Consider the following 19,085-nt stretch of genomic DNA (forward strand, 5'->3'; position numbering starts at 1 on the left):
TAAGAACCAGTTAAGCACCAGAAAAGCACAAGAATGGTTCTTGAACCGGTTTGGTTTATTGGCAGTTTGCAAACCACTTAAGAGTACTGGAGTGTGAAACAAAAGCTATTGAGTCAGTGTTGTGGTGCTGTTGCTTTGGTCTGGATCTGTGAGCTAACCACGCCCCGTTCATTTGCATGTAAGGAATGGAAATGTCTCATCACGAAATACAAGTCACATGAAATAAATAAATGCACCATTATGAAATACGAGTCTCTTGAAATAAATAAATGCGTTATTATGAAATACAAGTCATCTGAAATAAATAAATATGTCATTATGAAATACGAGTCTCTTGAAATAAATAAATGTGTCATTATGAAATACAAGTCTCTTGAAATAAATAAATGTGTCATTATGAAATAAAAGTCTCTTGAAATAAATAAATGTGTCATTATGAAATAAAAGTCCCATGAAATAAATAAATGTGTATTTAAATGTACATGTATACATATTTATTGCCTAATTTATTTATTTTAGAATTTATTTCATAGCCATATTTATATATATATATGTATTTATTTAATTATTTATGTGTTTATTTATTTAATTTTGGCTTAAATGGCATTCCATAGAACATCCATTAAACTCAGTGTGCTGCTCTGTGATGCTAGTTGAAGCCAGATACTTGGCATCTCATCTTGGGTGCAAGTTCATCAATGTTTGGGGTCAGGCTCTGAGCGGAGGAAATCCTCAGGATTGAGTGAAGGTGTGCGTGCAATATACCGGCAGGCCAGATCTAATAGTAATTAAAAATTATCCTGCGGGCCGAAATTAAATCCACCACGGGCCTGATTTGGCCCCTGGGCCTTGAGTTTGACACATGTGGTATAGAGGGTTTTCCCCCTTCTTTTTACATTACATTATATAGATGTGTTTCTGTTCCTTTATTCTTTCTTTTTTTTCTTGAATTTCACCGTCATACTCTTAGTTTTGTTTTGGAGGAATTGTATTATGTTTAATATTCATCACCTGATAAATTGGCAAAACTATTTATTGTCAAACTTTGCTAGAAGAAATTGCAGTGCAAAAATGTCAATTATATGTTTGGGACAATGTAGAAACTCTGTCACCATTAAATTGTATGCCAACCTCTGTGTTGCTCTGAGAAGTTTATTTTGTATCCATCAAATGTCTGCAGGAAATCTCTTGGTCAGAATATGAAGAACATATTTAAATTGTAAATTTAATTAAATGTTCTCAATTTTAGTTATTGATTTTGGGCTCAAAAATATATTACTGGTTGGGCTTCAGGCCTACTTTTCATCATTGAGAATTTTGTCTTTTGTACAGTAATTCTAAATGTTGACACAATTCCCCTATTTCTTTACATGGACCTAGCTACCATAATGTAATAACCAATTGATTACCAAGCATGATGTTTAAACACCAAGGTAGGCTGGTATCTGCATGATATATTTCTTATATAACCTGATATACCTTTTATATTATAAAACTAAAGGCACTACATGCTACTCTATCAATGGGGAAGTAATTACTTTTATCCCCAAGCCAAGGCTAATCCTTACAAAATGTATGTCATCTAAATTGTTGTCATATTTCTGCTGCTCTCCTTGTATTTGTTCTTATTATGTGTTCTTGAAGGAATAAGCAAGGAATACTGTTGAAAATAATCTCAGATTTAAAATATGTTGTCATACCATTCATGTTTATTCAGTGATAACCACACAAACACAGAGATTAGTTTAATTTGAATTTATTACCTCCAATACATTGTTGAGCAATGACGACTAGGCAGTTAAAAAAATACAGTACACTTAACTTAAACATTAAAGCATTATAAAGCATACCTAATGTATACAAGAATAACTTTCCTAAAATGTACATCTTTACAAAGTGTTTACAAATAAAATGTAAAAAAAGACAGAAAGTGCAAAAAAGACTCAATGAAGACAGACAATCCCCACCAGTGAAACAGAGGACATAAATGTACAATGAAAAAAGAACATACTTCATATTCCTAACTTGCTTATGATACATATTTCCTGGTTTAAACAGTAGGCCATGATATTGTGCTTTTCAATTTTTCACGTGTTGTTTGGATTTGGAACTTGTGTTAAGCAGTGCGTGAAAGGAACTTCTAAAAAAATATTCACAGTATTTAATTCCAATTTTGTTTGCGCCCCTAAAATCAGAATAAAACCTCTTTTAATAAATAATGTATTTTATAACTTGTCTGTGGCTTAAGGTCAACGTGAAACAGACCAATAACCAGGGATGCTTGCAAACAGTAGGACAACTTTGGTGATTTGTATTAAGACAGTGTGTGATAAATACTGGGTATGCTTCGAGGGAAGAGAAACAATTGTGTTGTATGAACCTTATTAAAGTGACTGACAACTATCCGACTGTGAATTTCTTTCTGTGAAGTGATATCAGTAGTGTGACAGAGTGTTCCATAATATAAACAAAGTAGACAAACTATCCATGTGAGAGGGAAAACAAATACACCAAATAATACAGTACTGTAGTCTTTCAACCAACTCCCCTAATGTTCTCCTTCGTGGTCCCTCTTAAAGGTTAAAATGAATATGATAAGAAACATCCACTTGTTGAGATGCACATTTCACTGTATACATGATGGATGCCCCCAGACTTTGACATGAAAAACCATCCCTGATTTACTCACAGATTCAAAATAAATATGAAGCCCTATGGTTTCTTAATTGTCTAAAATATCAGCATCTTCTCTCGATTTTTAAAGCGTGTTTTACCCTATTGATGACAAAGGTTGCAGATAGAGTGAAACACAATAACCTCAAATAGACTCAAAGGTCTAAATTATACTTAACTTATTGGATCTTAGTCAACGTGTTTTCTTTACAGCGGCATCATTACTTATTACAATTATTGCTAAAAAGCTGTTCAAAGTGACAATCTAGCCTCAAGATGCAAATTTGAAAAAAGTTGCATGTTCAGATCTGTTTAATAGTGTAACTAAGCACAATTAAAAACACTAGAGCAGCCACCATTGTGGTTCACAGCTCCTTAATAGGAGATTAACTAGTGCTGAAAATGCTGTAAAATAAGCTTTGTGGCAAATAAAAAGAGCTTGAAAAGTCAGTTGTGTGGTGAATCATCAGATATTTCATGCTTTTACTACTGTTTGGGCACGGACAAGATTTCTTAAAATCAGTAACAGGTATCCTGAACTTTTACTGTAACTGTACAACAGTTTAATGGCATCAAGTCCTCCAGCAGAACCAATTCATATGACTCCAATTACATCTACAAGGCTCACATGTAAAGCGATAAAATAGTTAAAATTCCTATGAATATTAAAACCCGTTCAGTCACACTGAATGCCTTTACGAGACAATCTTTGCTTTCACCGATTACTTTTCACCACCAGATCTGTTTGAAGCCTACACAATAAGACTGTTTGGAAGTGCTAAGGCGGCACACACTGAGGCTATTAATATTAATTATTTATTTTTACATTAAAGCCCTGTCACAGAGAGTTGCAAATATCGCTGCAATCAAAGAAATTGCTTCTGCTCTATGCTGAGAGATGTGTCATTGTTTGTGGACTATAATGTTGAAATCTGGATGGCAAAGCAGCAGTGTCCCTTTTGTTGCTATATGCTGTATGTTTATTTATATTTGGCTTTGTATTTGTCATAAAGACTCAGGCGAAGCTACTGGAGCTCAGACAATGAAACTTCTCCCTCAGAGATTGGACGATTTTGGGTTGGCTCTGCTGCGGCTCGCTCCACAGGTACTTCTCCAGCTGCTCACGGTCCAGAGCCCTCTGCTGATCGCAGGAGTGCAGCGGGCTGCACGGGAGACTCTGGGAGTGGACCAGACCCCGGTTCTGGTTGGGAAGGACTGCCGAGCAGCCGTTTTGCCGCGCCAACCTGTCCTGCTCCTGCTCGCTCTCGTCCTCCGAGCGGATCTCTACGTAGTCGTCATCGTCTTCCTCATCGTCCTTAAAGTTAGCCATGTAGTTCTGAGTGGCGTTGAGGATGCTCAGTGCAGAAGCCCGGTTCAGGACGACCACCTGTTGACCGTCCTGTAAAGTCATGTCTGACTGTCCGTGGGTCGAGCGCTCTGGGAGACTACTCTGCCGACCGGTGCGACCCAGACTGGGGCCGCGGAGTCTGTCCGAGGGTCCGTTACATTTGAGTTCAGTCTTCTCCTGGCTGCCCAGAGAGCCGAGTGACTGACAGTGACTCGACGGGGAAGACTCTGACGAGGGTGAAGAAGGAGCGTTGAAGGAAGGATGTCTTTTAATGGAACTGTACACGTGCTCCTCCTGTTCGCTCGGTGGAGACATGCAGGAGCTCCATCTCTGGGATGGTGGTGTGGTAGGAGAGGTCTTTAGGGAAGGGATAGAGCAGGCAGAGGTGAGTCTGCGCTGAAGGCTAGAGGACGCCCGAGCATCGTTTAAGTCACTGGACGAGGAGACGAAGCTGGCCAGCTCTCCATTGCTGTAAGTGGAGTGGAGCCAGTCCTCCTCCAGGGAGGTCTCAGGCATGGAGGGAGACGACGGCAGCCCCGGGTGGGATTGATGCGAGGGGTCTTTGAACATTACCTGGTCGTAAAGCTGAGAGTACTCTGCTATCTTTGCACCTGAAGGGGAAACACAGAGGATGCAAAGAAGGTGTGAGTAGGTTTTTTTATGATGTAAATATAACATGAGCACAAGGCTAAAAAGAACAAAGACTTGATAGCCTATATTTGTAATATTGCCTTGAATTATAGTTGTAGTGTGTATATTTGTGTTTATCAGGATACATGGGTGCAGGTTCTTTGGTCTGTTGAATGTGAGATTTTGGAATTGTGTGAGTTGATTGGGTTTTTTTCTTGGTATGTTTTTGATAATTAAAAAATATTTCAAATGACTTGCAAAAGAGGGATCCCAATTAGTTACTCTATATGAAATTGGGTTTTTAGATTTAAAACGTTTTCAAAAAGGTAACTCTCTGTGGCAAAATGGTCAAGTTTAGCCAGATCAGTGCATTCTAAGTTTTGACAAGTAAAAAAAACCTTTCTCCGAGAGTTCAATGATTTTGTGTTACCTATGGCAGAGCCCCCTTGCTTCTTTTCTTCCAAGATGGCTGCCAGGTCTCTCTGCTTCTTCTCAGCTCTGCTCCGCCCACAGGCGTCTCCAGGGTCCATGCTCCTCATGCGCAGCAGCTGGTTGGCTTTCTTGATTTTCTGACTGTACTGCCGTGCCATCAGGAACACTCGGTTCTTGGATTTCTCCATCTCCAGGTCCACAGACTCCCCCAGCAGGAGGGAGGAGGAGGCCAGAGGGGAGGCCAGAGGGGAGGCCAGGCCTGCTAGCTCCCCTGGAAACAAACTATGGAGGTCCTTGAGGGGAATATCCCTCTGAATGGTGTTTCTTGGAGGAAGCTCCACCAGGTCATCGTCCTCCATGCGGAAGCTGCCACTACTGAGGCGAGCCAGTCTGTTCCTGATGCTCTTCACCGTGCCTGCGAGGGGCTCGGGGGTGACGGGCGGGGGAGGAAGGGGGCGTGAGCTCAAAGACGGGCTGTAGCTTTCTTCTGCAGCAAGGCATTCACTTTGCAGGTCAGGGAGGTTGATGACTGGGATTGTGAATAACTGCGTGGAGGTAACAGGTGGGGGTTTAGGCTGGTGTGTTGGGGGACTCTTGGTGGGATTGCTGGCTGCTTGGGGACTAATTACAAGAGGAATCTTTGTGGGGCTGTTTTTGACCGATGGTGCTTTCTTAGGTGACTCACGGGTACTAACAGGGAAGGCAGCAGGAAGTCTATCGGCTTTCTTCTCATTGATCTTGATGTAGTTTTCCAGATCGTTCCAGATCTCGTCGACTTGCTCCGACATCTTGTCCCCTTTCTGCGGGCGCTGCGAGAAAGTCTCAGAGGCAGACGAGGAGGAATAGTCTGGCTCAGAGGAACATGGGACAGGGTGCAAGGCTTCATCCTCTCCAAAGTGGAGACTCTCCTCGGACACAAACCCTCCAAGGCTTCGAGTCAGATCTGGTTCTGAGGCCAGCAGACTGTCTCTCTCCTGTTGTAGTTTGTTCCCTTCATTCACCCCTTGAAACTCTGTTGTTGGGGGATCCCTGAAGCAGATGGTGTCATAGATGTTTTCTTCTACTATCTTCAGCTCACATGACCCGAATGGCCTCCCCTCCTGCATGGGTGACGGTTTTCTCTCAGAAGGAATGTCTTGTTGGATCACAGGCTCTGGGACCACAGGAGTCTCTGGAGCAGTCAGTACCTTTGCTGCCTGGTCCTGGGAACCCTGTGCATCTGAGGGGGTTTCTTTCCGTGACTGGCTCTCCTCGGGGTCTCTTCTAACAAGGCCCATGCTCTTCAGATCCTCGTAGCTGATGTTGTCATACACATTTTCTACATCGTCTAACGTCAGCTGCTCGGCTGATGATGACCCAGATATGTCATTGCTGGAGGATTCAGTGTGGATCACCTCCAGGTTGCTGTTACCGGCCTGGTCGTCATTAGGACTCTGGAGCCCCTCTGAAGCCTTCTCCCCCGCACTGCTCGCCCTCCGCAGGACCCTGCTACCATCAGAGGGGGGATCAACATGCACAGTGGGCACCTGTTCCACGTGCCAGCTGCAGGGCCGAGCCGTCCTGGGCGACGAGGGGGCTTCTGACCTCCCCGAGTGCACCTCTGGTTCTGGTGCGCTCTGCTCCGTCGGGACAAACATCTGGTAGATGTCCTCGTCCTCGTCTTCCGGCTGCATGGTTCGCTGGCGGGTTGGGAACATGGCCCTGCGAGCACGGTGGTCTGCCCAGATGTTCCTCACAGATTGGTCGCTTTCTGTGACTACTACAGCTGGGACGGGGGTGTCTGGAGGCTCCTCCATCACGGCAGGGGTCCTGAGAAGCGGAGGGTGGTGACTTCCTTCCCTCACTAGGGATTCTCTGGCTCTCTGTGGGGAAGGAGAGCAGGAGCTGTTGTTATAAACGTAGTTAAGATCTAAAAATATCTAAATAGAAGTAGATAAAATGTTTAGATTAGATTTGAGAGGCAGACATCTCTACAGCTGATATCTCCAACACTTAGCAACTCACACCAAGACAATCTAGATGGATAAATAGCAGCTAAGAATTTCGGACTTTGGGCATGCTGTCCCTTTAAATTGGTTACATTTGATTTATACCTGTAGGTCTGAAGTGCTCATGTTGAAGGTTTTCCACTGTTCTATACTGTCGACAGACGCCTGAGGGTTCAGTCTCTTCCTACTGCTTTTACCAGGCACTCGCAGACGTTTTCCTCCCCTCTAATGGAGCAGATATTTAACATTAACAACATGTTGGAAGAGCTAGACATGAAAGTGGAATAGTACGAGTGATTGTTGGGCAGCTTGCAACTCACCAGGCCACTGTCATCTTCATCATCAGCATCTTGTTGATGAGGCTCCTCTTCTCTGTCACTGTGGTCGTAGTGATCGCCGGGGTCCAGGGACTCCTGTGATTGGTTGATGAGGCTGCGGCTTCGACCAATGGTGCCCAAAGCCAGCTGGGACATTGGCGAGAGCAGAGTGGCGCCCAGACTTATCCGCTGAAGAGAGGAAGGTTATTTTTAAATTATGATAAAAAAACAGCGTGCTTATCAACCTACAACTTTTCATCATCTCTGGCTATCACTCACCTTTTCTCCGTCTGTGTTGGCAGCATTCTGCTTGGCATTTTTCAACAATTTGGATAGAGGTTCTGGGAAATCAAACAAATCATTGATTACATCTTTGAGTTCAGCCTCGCAAGGTCTACTTTTAAGATACAGTACTTCTCTTTAATTTCTTACCTTTCCTGCGTCCTCTACGAGGGGTTGGACCCTCCTTGGTCTGAGGGGAATCCTTCTTACCTCCATCGGGGCTGAAATGAAACCCAGGATGATCTGGAGAAATTAAAGAAAAGATGATTATTAAATAGAATGCATTGGATATGGCTAATAAATGATAATTTCTATGTATTCTACATTCCTTATACATATATGAATTGGCACTTACGCATTGCATCCATCTCCAAAATTGCTTGCTTAGCCTAGAAATCAAGTGAGAACATATGAGGGTGAGTTCCACAGGTTATTGATAAACATTAGCTCTGACACTAGGTGGCGCCACATAACAGTACTCTCTTAATTATCTGCATGTTTGGCACTTAACAAGCAGCCCCTTTATGTAATCAGTGAACTTTCACAGCGACCTTCACCCTTGGAGAGGAATCCTCAGTTTCCACTTGCACATGGCCAAATCAGAATTAGACACAGAAAAGGGATTGTGGTTGAATTTAAATAAATGAGAGGAAAAATCGGAGCACATAAAAAAGTAAAGGGAGGAGATAAATCCGGGGGAAAGGCAGATGGAGATGAGGAAGAAAGGAAGAGGGAGCGACATTTCCCGAACATCCCACTCGAAATCTGTGTTTACGCCACAGTGAACAGAGAGGGAGCTGTCAGGAGGATGAGCCGCTCTTACCTTGGCAGGGATTTTGGCCGGATGGTTTTCAAGTATAAGTCTCTTGAGGTGTAAGATCCACATGCGCTTGTCTTGCTGTGATTTGGCCTGAGGGTAGAGTGGAAAACATCAGAGAGAAGATTACATCAGACACAAAGCAGCAGGGAGGGTCGGGATAAACCCTTAAACATTTTGAAACACGGCTTTCCTAATGTCACACTGATTATCTTTTATTTTTCCAGTGCTTATGCAAAACACAGTGGTTAGGGGAACAACAATGGCCACCATTAGCCTCTTCAACGTGTCTGAGCAGCTCAGTGAGGTGGGCCCGGACACTTGCAAATGATCTTCACACTTTCTGATTGCACGCTTGCTCAAACGTGTAATTACATTCACTTTGACTTCATGTTATGATGCAGGCTCTATTGTGCAATGTTTCTGTACCTGGACCGTGTGCTGAAGTTTGGGGTTCTTGTAGTGAAACACACTGAAACTCAGCGGTTCTTTAGGGATCACTTCCACCAGCATCAGGTTACAGCACTGCAGAAAACACAGGTAGGTAGGACATTGTGTTAGAAATGCTGTTACTGAACAGAGACGTTATTATTGTGTTGTGTCTCTTCTGGATGTGACTGACCAGTATGTGAGCCTTGTACGTGTACGTTTCTTCTCGTTTCTTGGTAATGAGCAGAAGCTTGTCAAACAGGAAGAGGGTTCTCTCGTTTTTAGCTCGCTGTAGACGAAACGTTCCTTCGAGGACCAACTCTCCGTAGCCAATCAGATCAGGGCCTTTCCAGTTGGTCAGCAGGCTCTGGATTTCCTGCAGAATGCATAGAAATACAGAGGGTTAGGGGAGGGAAAGCATAACAAATCGTGCAGAAAAAATAACGACACATTAAAAAAGCTAAATTGGAAACATGGCATATCATTGGGAAAAAACACAAACAAAGATTGTTCATAAAAACAACATGTTAACAGATTCAAGTTTAAGCAAATAAATAGTAAAGCAACCAATGATTGAAAAGAACATTATAAAAAGGTGGGGTTTCATGTATAGTGTGAAGGAGGAGGATTAAGGATGTCTTTTGTGCAACTGAATGGAGGGCGAAACTGACAATAGCAAACAGTAAAGAAGAGGAAAAAAGGAGAGATAATAAGAGAGCAAAACAACACAACTGAAGAATTCTATAGAGCCAATCCTTTCTCCGATGCTTCCCCACACATTCCTGCATTCATCTGGCCCTTCTGGCTCCCAGCTGATAAAAGAAACAAGCTTCCCTTTTATGTGCCCTCCTTATGCAAGGCCATCATTAGTCCAGTGGAAAACTCAGCCACTTGCGTAAGACGTGGGGAGGATCAGAGCGCTGGCTGAATCAAAGCTAGACTTCACATAACTGTTCTGCAGAACAATAAAAGAATTGGCTCCTTGAGAAGGCTCTCTGTGTCTGTTTTAGTTATAGGAATAATGAAAAGCGTGGAAAGTGTGGAGAACACATCTTGGAGGAGATCACACACTCCACATGTGATGGATTCAGCAGAGTGCTTCAAGATCTGTTTTGCTTCTTTCTCATTTTATAATTGTGTCGTCTTACCTGCAACCTAACAGCATGCTCATGTTTCCTCTTCATGTCGTTGATGTGCCAGGCCACTCTCTGCATGGTGTCTATGGCTTCCTGCACCACCTCGTACGTCTCCGTGTCCTTCTCCATGTGGTTGGCTATCTCCTGCAAACACACAACGCTAAGAGTCAGCACACGCACATACTGTATGCACATGCACAGGGATGCACTCATACAGGCTCCCGTGTGTGTGTGTGTTTCTGCGCATAAACACACACTCATGCTTGCACTCTAATGCATGCACAGGAACATACATACTGAGCAGCATATGTCGAAACATTTGGCTTCTCCAGTGGAGATTGTCATTGGAGCCGTGTCAGAAAGGCTGTTATTCAGCCCATTTGTATTGGTATAACAAAAAACATTAGTGTGTCCTGGAATGACTTGTGTGAGCCTGGGCTTGCATTTCTGTGGGTAGCGAGTAATTGTTTTTGTGTAAGTGTGTTTTGGAGCGGGACAGACAGACGTACGTGTAGCAGGAGGTGGTACTTGAGGATCCTCTGCACTGGCTTGAGCAGGTAGGAGCCCAGAGGCAAGGAGTGCCGCAGAGATTCCTGGCGCTCGCGGAAAAACTTGGCCAACGCCTTGTTCCTCATGCACTCCGTTAGCACAGCCACCGACCTGCGGAGGCAAAACACAGCGAAAAAGATTTCAGAGATGTGCAGTATCCTCTTTTTCAGGTTACCCTTGAAAAAGAGATATTTTGATCTCAAGGGGCTTTCACCTGGTTAAATAAAGGCTACAAACAGTAAACCCGAGTTGGACTGTGATGACAAGATAGAGGTGTAATGTATGTCATGACAGCCAATATAATAAAGATGTTAGCATGGTGTACGAGTATTTGATCATATTTACATAACAAGGGAGTTCATCATAATACAGATCGATATCTCAAATTGCATTTAATTCCTTAATAGTTTTCCCATGCAGCCTTTATTGCTTTTTGGTATATATTTACCTAACAGCACTGTAAACAGAAGCACTGTTAAACCTTTTTAGACCTGAATGTACTGCTTACTGGAGCTGTGTGTTGTTTGACCTCCCAGGAAAGAAGAAGCTTTTTTATAAGTAATGAAGTCTGTATGTGTGTGTGTGTGTGTGTGTGTGTGTGTGTGTGTGTGTGTGTGTGTGTGTGTGTGTGTTTGTGTGTGTGTGTGTGTGTGTGTGTGTGTGTAGGCAGAGTGGAAAACGATGGAAAACAGCTGTGGACTACCCAAAACGTTCTTTCTGTCTTGTGTGTGTGTTTATGTGTGCCCGAGCGTGCATGCAAGTGCATGTCTAAATTCCAGTAAAGCTCCACACAGGCCTCACATTGTCCTGGAGGAAACCCGACCTAGGAGCGCAGTACGACCATGATACATCTGCATCCTCTGTGTGTGTGTGTGTGTGTGTGTGTGCTTGTGTGTGTTTGAGTGTCTTCCATGTGTGTGCACGTCTGTCGTGTGTGACCTTGGTTGGGGTCACCAGCTGTGGTGTGGATGTGGGAGACGGTCTATCTCATATAGTTGACAAAAGCCCTTTCACACAGTGTCACACACTCTCACGATCAGCATTCAATTAGTCATAATTAGCTGGTAAATAGTTTCTTCCCCCACGTGCACTTGTGATGAAACACTGTTAAAGAAAAAAGGTAGCCAAAGGGGAAAGGTGTGTTTGGTAGGTGCAGTGTATATTGTCGTAAAGAATAGCCTCATGTTTCAAATACAGTGACACAATAAACTTCTCCCATAGGAACAGACTCACACAAAGCTTACTAAAACATTAACGGCGTTAGGTATGATAAGGTGACAACTATAATACCCCATCTGTCAGTGTGGGAGCTGTAACTCTGTCAATAGGCAGCGAATAAAAGAATAAAGGGAAAAAAAGGGCACGAGGGAGGGAGTGAGGAAGAAACAGAGCCTGAGGCACAACTGAAGGTAGACACTTTGACTCCTGCTGAGCTGACGTCTATGGAGTGTGTCAGTTTGTCAGGGAAGGGCATAAAGGTAACGCATTGATCGACACACACAATGGAGCTACGTGAGACGCTGGGAAGACAGTGTGCGGAGGTGAGATTAAGATAGGATGACATCAAGAATGTTTGTACAGTAGGACGGTTGATAACCAGACACTGAGAAGCAAACAGGTTTAGTGCTGTCTTACCGTGGGTAGTTGGTGCAGTACTGAGTGTAAATGTGGAACTCTTCACTCTGTAAAACACAACAAGCACAAATTAGATGGTGCAGTTAAATGACAGGAAAAAACGAAACAGTCAAGAGAAGAATCGATGATGTCATGTAATGTTAAAGAGTATTTACAAGCTCAAAGTCAAATAGCAGGTATAATGTTCACCATGTTCATAAAAATGCATTTCTGACAGCATTTTCTAGTGATTTCTTTTTCTTCTTCGGACAGAACAACTACAGCAAAACAACTTGTTAAAGAACCATGAAATATGTTTGCAAATTCTAGCTAGTTTCTTGTTTAACCACAAACTAAGAAATCGTTTACTTCATCATGAGAGGTACGGCACCTCAACTCTCGAACAAACTGTAAAATGAGCCCGGTTTTGTAAATCAGTATCCTCTTCGAATTCACTTCCTGGTTAAGTATTTATATCATCACAATTTGTTAGTAGGTGTGTATTTATGCGTGTATGCAGGTACATGTTTTTTTGCTGTACATTAATGTATGTGCTTTAACACCTGGTTTTGATAAGTGCTATATGAGTTGTTTGTTTTCCTACATTTTGAACACCCATTCATTTCCCATCATGTCAGCAGTCTAAAAGCTGATTAAACGTTTCCAAACTCCGCTAATAAATCTTCATAGCTAAATGTTTTGCAAAAAATGAATGCCTGGAACAAATACATTTGGTCTGAATTTCTAAAAAACACGGCAGCACAGATTGCAAATGATTAGTTGTAATATAAGGTTTATGTACGTAGTAATACATGGGCTACAACACTGGTACCAAATGATGTTTTTCTCAGGTAAAGTGTGCTGTCCTGTTTGCCTCACTGTTTGTGATGTTTCTGCAGTGATCCGGTGCAGATTTGATCACTGGCCTGGTTATTTCATGTTTACATCCCTACACACTCTCAGTCCTCAGACAAGGCCTCTTCTCTCCTCCGTTCACTGCTACTAATTGAAAGTCAACCCTGTAGCTTATGATTAGCCTGCGTCCTGGCCTTTGAGTCTCTGTTGATCCAAACGGCAGTGAGCGCTCAGATTATATATCCCCTCATACTGCATCGCCGCTCCTATAATTAAGACTCTTCCCACCTTGCATGCCTCCCTGAACATCAAAGACATCAGAGACGGGATGACTTATCAAAGCTAGAATTAACCTCTCTCTGCTGCTCTCAGGAACTCTGCTTCATATCGTTCAGTCTTTCCCCTGATTTCCATGTTATCTCTTCATTGATGTTTTACGGATATTCTTCAGTGTTTCATAATCTTACATTCCTTCTTGTTTCTTTAGGCTTTTTCTGTCAATCTTCCCCCTCTCATTTCGTTATGCTGGAGTCCTGGAGATGAACCCTCTTTCTGTTGCATAACGTGACAGTCTAATTGAAATCTATGTGTGTCCATAAACACTTGGGGGAGCGGGGGGTCGCAGGATGTGGAGAGCCACCAGGAAGCAGCATCATAAACACAAACGGTTGTTCTGGTTCATTGTGTCCAAACACACACAGGAATGTGGACATTTACACATATTTCCTAAAATGCGATTCATAGTTACTTACAGTGTGCATACACAGGGTGTGATTGGATGTTATGTTCCTTGCTTGGGATACATATACATTCCTATTCAAGCTACCTACACAAAGACAAACAGTGCATCCCACCTAAATAAACTGAGAATAGGAACACACACACACACACACACACACACGATTTGTTAGCCTGAGGTGCTCCGTGGGAACCTTCCTAAATTGAAGAGCAGAGCTCTCTTCCCTGTCTCCAGTCTGCCGCCACAGACCAGGCTTAAACACAACCAGATGTGCCACCATCAATTTCTGATGAAACACACCAACACACACTCCTAATACACACTCTTAATATGCATCTGAACCTTGGACACAAGACCACAAGATACATAAACGTTTCTATGGAGTACAGAATTGTGCAGAGCATGCACATCTGCACACACACTTTGTCATTAAAGCTGACATGTCTGCACACACTCTTTGATCTCAACCAGGAAAACCCTGAAATTGCTCAGATCTATAATATACTTCCCTTTTAGAAATATATACAAGTTTAATCATATAATCATCATGCTGCATGTGAGAGTATTGGCTCCTTTATATGATAAACATGATCCCTTTTCCAGAGTATCAAGATACAGATTATAGAGGATTTCTACTTGCTTTGCCACTAATAACTGCTCAGTACAACAAGGAAAGGTCGAGTTGTATCAGCACCCACTGATCCGTTTTAAGGAGAAAGCCATAAAGTGTTTGTCTTTTTCTCGAGAACGGACTAGTCACAGTGAGTCATCATTTGGGAACTGAGCACGGCAAAAATCACTAGGGGCTAAAATAAAGAAGAAGCTTAAGATCTTATTGTAATTGTGCTTCAGTCAGCATGTAGCAACCCATACAACGCGTTAAAGGCTTACTCATCACATTGCACAGTTAGGGCTGAGGCGAACAGAGAGGAACATGAGGATGGATCGGTAATTATCTGAGAGAGAGGCGGAGATTTACAACCAGACCCGTCTCTTCTTCAAACACTGTGCTGGGTTGTGATTTTTGGCTGCTCAGGGTAGAAAAGTTATAGCTGCAAGAGTGTGTGTGTGTGTGTGTATTTCACAGCTGATCGGGAAAGAGAGGTTTTGTGGTCTTAGCAACCATGACTAACCTTCAGAAATACAAGAGAACTGTGGTCATAATTCTGGTTACAACCCTTTTACCAGAAGTCAGCCTACACACACACACACACACACACACACACACACACACACACACACACACACACACACACACACACACACACACACACACACACACACACACACACACACACACACACACACACACACACACACACACACACACACACACACACACACACACACACACACACACACACACACACACACACACACACACACACACACACACACACACACACACACACACACACACACACACACACACACACACACACACACACACACACACCACACACACACACACACACACACACACACACACACACACACACACACACACACACACACACACACACACACACACACACACACACACACACACACACACACACACACACACACACACACACACACACACACAATCGTAGAGTGAGCTTGATGGTCAGTGGTGACTGGCTGCAGACCAGGCAATAGTATTTAGTATTCATTTACTTTCAAACCTATAGAAGCCTTAAGACTGCTTTCATCATCCATAGCTATTGTATGTTCATCCTCGTTTATTTACAATATGAATGTAAATATACAGTATAGTATTGAGTATATAACAGCTGTTCTTGAGCTTGCTTGATCTTCCTTAGCAAATTAAGTTTACCCATCGACTGTATGCGTTTACCCAGTTGTCGTACAGTTGTAGATTTCTAGAACATTTAAAAGACTTGCAAACTCATTGAAACATGTTTTCATTGGTCAACCGTGGGCCGTGGTTCAATATAATCTCTATGGACTATAATAGTCTGTTTAGGTTACATTTGACACAAAGCATTTATCCACCAGATTGAACTTTCTACTATAGTTAAATTGTTTTTATGGGTACCATCATTTACGCCTGGAAGCGAGCTGTGTATATGTTTTCGACAGGACCTGGAGCAGCAAGTCAGGAGCTCTTCCACTAAAATAAACGATAACAAACTTTAATGGCTTTAATGTTTCTCATGAGAGAAGTTATCAGAGACAGGAAGCTCCTGGCAGCATGTTTTCTGGACCTCAGGAGGTGGAGCGTTGTTTTCAGCTGGCATTGACCCAATTTACTCCGGGCTATAAGGATGTTATACTGTTTTTATAGCGACTGCTGTACTGACTGCAGAACAGAAGTCAACTTTAGGTTGTCCCCCATTCCAGATCAGGGAATTATCCAAGATTGGTTCATCACGCTGTAACATTTATCAGTCGGTTACAAGATGTCATCATGCTGGTTTGTGTGTGCATCTCAGCTAATTACGCAGAGTGTTGCTGTGGGCTGCAATAAAACTGCTTCGTATAAACAACAGCTGCTGTATTTGGGAGTCTGTGACGCTGACTGCGACTTGTTTTTTTTATATATGGTCAGACAGTTGCTCTGTGGTATTGGGTGTAATTGCAGTGGGGTAGGGAGGGAATGCAAAATGTTTTAGAGGAAGTACAGGAATGCAGAACACAGAATCACGGGACGTTATCATGCAATCTTCTTTTTTTAGTGTACGGACAGGGCGAGGAGTAGGAGTGGAATTAAAAGCTGAAACACACAAACAGAGGATCCAGTGATAGAGTTGCTGATTCTGCTTTTTCTTGATAAAGCACTGCTATTATCCCTCTCTAGTAAAAAAGAAAAGAAAAGGTGATTACATATTTGGACGGTCCTTAAAATTCCTCTGGAGCTGTCCTTCCTTCCGGCCCTCCCGTGGCACTTAAAACTCACATTCCTACCACCAAACTAATGCTACTGACCTTAAACTTACCTTACTGACTTAATAAGCCTGGCGTCTTCAGCTGGTTTGGGTCAATGTATCTCTTATAATACCTGTTTCTCATTTTCTGTCCTGTATATTTGTGTGTGTGTTCATGTGTGTGTCTGACCAGCTGTTTGGACAGGTTTCAACGAGCAGAGGAGTGTGTATTTATAGGCAGAGTGACTCTGAAGTACCACAACATGTATTACTCCGATACAAGTAAATGTCCTGTGTTCATAATGTTTTTTAAGTAAAATTACAAAAAAACTATTAGTATAAGTATCAAAAGTAAAAGTATTTACTATGCAAAAAATCACTGCCATTAGATCTATGAATACCGATGCAATAATGTATAAAATAATACAAAAATGCTCTAAAAATGTTTGGGAGATATTCTCTAATCTTGTAAAATGTATTGTAATCTTCCCTCTTTGGGCATCAACCTGTTATTTATCTAAAAAGTAAGTAAAGCTGTTATATGTTTTCTTCTGTACTATAGAACAGAAGTGGAAATCAACAAATAGTGGAAGTTCCTTAAAATATCTGCTCAATTGCTCATTTAAGTTGATATTCAGTTACTTTCCACCAATGGAAACAGAGAGAGGGACTGTGCAGGAGAAGGTGAGTAAAAAGGGGGCAGAGTAGCGACCATCTTTACCTTGGATACGAAGCACTCTGCGATGGCCACAGGGTCAGCGTTGCACTTCTCAAGATCATGCAGAAGGTCTCTGAAACAAACACGGCACTCAAAGAAATCAGTTATTGATGAAAGAAACCATAACTTCCTACTTCTCCAATACACAGGAATATAAACTCCCATGATTCATTGTTCCAAGTAAGAGCAAGAGTTAGCCTAGGTACAGAAATTAGGGCTTAGGGCATTTGGCTCTGAACAGATGAGAAGCTTCCATGAATTCAAACAGGCATTGTGTGTGTGTGTGTATAATTGTGTATGTGTGTATAAGAGCACATTGTGTACAAAAATGTAAGTGCACAGTTGGGAGTGATTGTTTCGTGGCTGAAGCATGAGGTCATTGTGACCGCTTTAAACTGCTTTTATGATCGCTTTTACTGGCCAGTGTCTGCGTGGGACAGCTGAGAAATGAATAGGTGTGGAGGAAGAGCGTGTGTGTGTGTGTGTGTGTGTGTGTGTGTCTACAGACCACCATGTTTGATGCTCAACTAGCCATCTCGTCTGAATACACACACACATCACAAACACAAGGTTTAGAGTGGTGCCGGATGAGACAAATATGCAGACGTGGAATTATTAAACACACAAACGCACACCTGACTGCCACAACAACAACGCCCTTCCCAGAAATGAACAGGTGCAGTTTCAGCAATGCAGGACATCGTCTGTGTGTCCTGAGAGAGACAACTGTCTGTCTACCAGAGCTGTTTAGAGTTCAGTCTCCGGTGTTGTTAAGCAAATTGATGGTCATAATCACTTTTTAATTTGTTCATTTACTGACTTTAGCAATGCTGAGTCCTTTAAATTATAAAGATTAATTATGAAATAGTAAAGGTATGAGACAATGTTAGATCTCCTTGTTGCCATCTTGTTTATCATCTATTGTTAAATGATTATAACAAAAAAGGTCAAGACTATTTTTTCCTTCAAAACTGATTTGGAAACCTTTTTTGGAAGCTTTCGACTGACCATGTGATTCATATTATGCCATAAGGTGATTAAGCTCAATACAAATGTGAGGATAACGTTGTATTGTTATCAAAGCACAGTATTTTGAATCCACATTAAACATGGGCATCTTTCTAATCTCTACCATCAAGCATTAAATCACAAGTCCAAGTCCTATCTGCACAGCTCTGTGTGTGTGTGTTGTACCTGTTAAAGTGGTAGATGTCCTGGATGTTGCCGAATAGAGAGCCTTTATCCTCAGAGCTCAAGGCCAGCCGAGACTGATTACTGATGCTCTCCAAGTAGTCCTGCAGAGAGAAAGAGAGAACACAGGCCTGTTAGATCTCTATGGCTGACAGTTTGATTGTCACCAGCTTTGACCTACACACACACACACACACACACTTTATTTTGTCAGAACACTCAAACTGTGACTCCTACAGACTTCACTTAAGTGGTTTTCAAAGCCCATTATTTGTATTAATATGATTCACTTTAGCACCCAGATAGCATTGTGACAAAGACTGTGACATTCTGCCATAATTATGCACATTGAGTCATCTGCATGATAATGTATGACTAGTTAAGCTTTTTGAACTGCTTAAGTACCATTTGATAGCAGTAAAGTATTGGAAGTAAGATTTCAATCTGGCCAACAAATGGTTTCCTCACGCAGGTGTAAATCGAGGCTGATTGTTAAT

The 19,085-nt window shown here is 42.3% G+C and overlaps 1 protein-coding gene across 2 annotated transcripts in view; it reads right to left on the reverse strand.

Annotated features, from left to right (window-relative positions):
* Window positions 1–1,687: 1,687 nt before the first annotated feature.
* LOC117556020 (pleckstrin homology domain-containing family G member 1) overlaps window positions 1,688–19,085 on the reverse strand; it is a 56,409-nt gene continuing 39,011 nt past the window's right edge. For both annotated transcript variants that reach the window (XM_034231158.1, XM_034231167.1), the window contains exons 3-17: window positions 18,592–18,692; window positions 17,401–17,470; window positions 12,237–12,283; window positions 10,562–10,712; window positions 10,065–10,196; window positions 9,110–9,292; window positions 8,917–9,012; window positions 8,494–8,580; window positions 8,026–8,059; window positions 7,821–7,913; window positions 7,668–7,729; window positions 7,392–7,577; window positions 7,177–7,296; window positions 5,082–6,945; window positions 1,688–4,632 (exon numbers count right to left, since the gene is read on the reverse strand). In XM_034231158.1, coding sequence (XP_034087049.1) covers window positions 3,689–4,632; window positions 5,082–6,945; window positions 7,177–7,296; window positions 7,392–7,577; window positions 7,668–7,729; window positions 7,821–7,913; window positions 8,026–8,059; window positions 8,494–8,580; window positions 8,917–9,012; window positions 9,110–9,292; window positions 10,065–10,196; window positions 10,562–10,712; window positions 12,237–12,283; window positions 17,401–17,470; window positions 18,592–18,692 — 4,170 coding nt within the window. In that variant the 3' untranslated portion in view covers window positions 1,688–3,688. The remainder of the gene's footprint in view (window positions 4,633–5,081; window positions 6,946–7,176; window positions 7,297–7,391; window positions 7,578–7,667; window positions 7,730–7,820; window positions 7,914–8,025; window positions 8,060–8,493; window positions 8,581–8,916; window positions 9,013–9,109; window positions 9,293–10,064; window positions 10,197–10,561; window positions 10,713–12,236; window positions 12,284–17,400; window positions 17,471–18,591; window positions 18,693–19,085) is intronic.

The sequence above is a fragment of the Gymnodraco acuticeps genome, unplaced genomic scaffold (assembly GCF_902827175.1).
Source record: "Gymnodraco acuticeps unplaced genomic scaffold, fGymAcu1.1, whole genome shotgun sequence".
NCBI classification, from domain to species: domain Eukaryota; kingdom Metazoa; phylum Chordata; class Actinopteri; order Perciformes; family Bathydraconidae; genus Gymnodraco; species Gymnodraco acuticeps.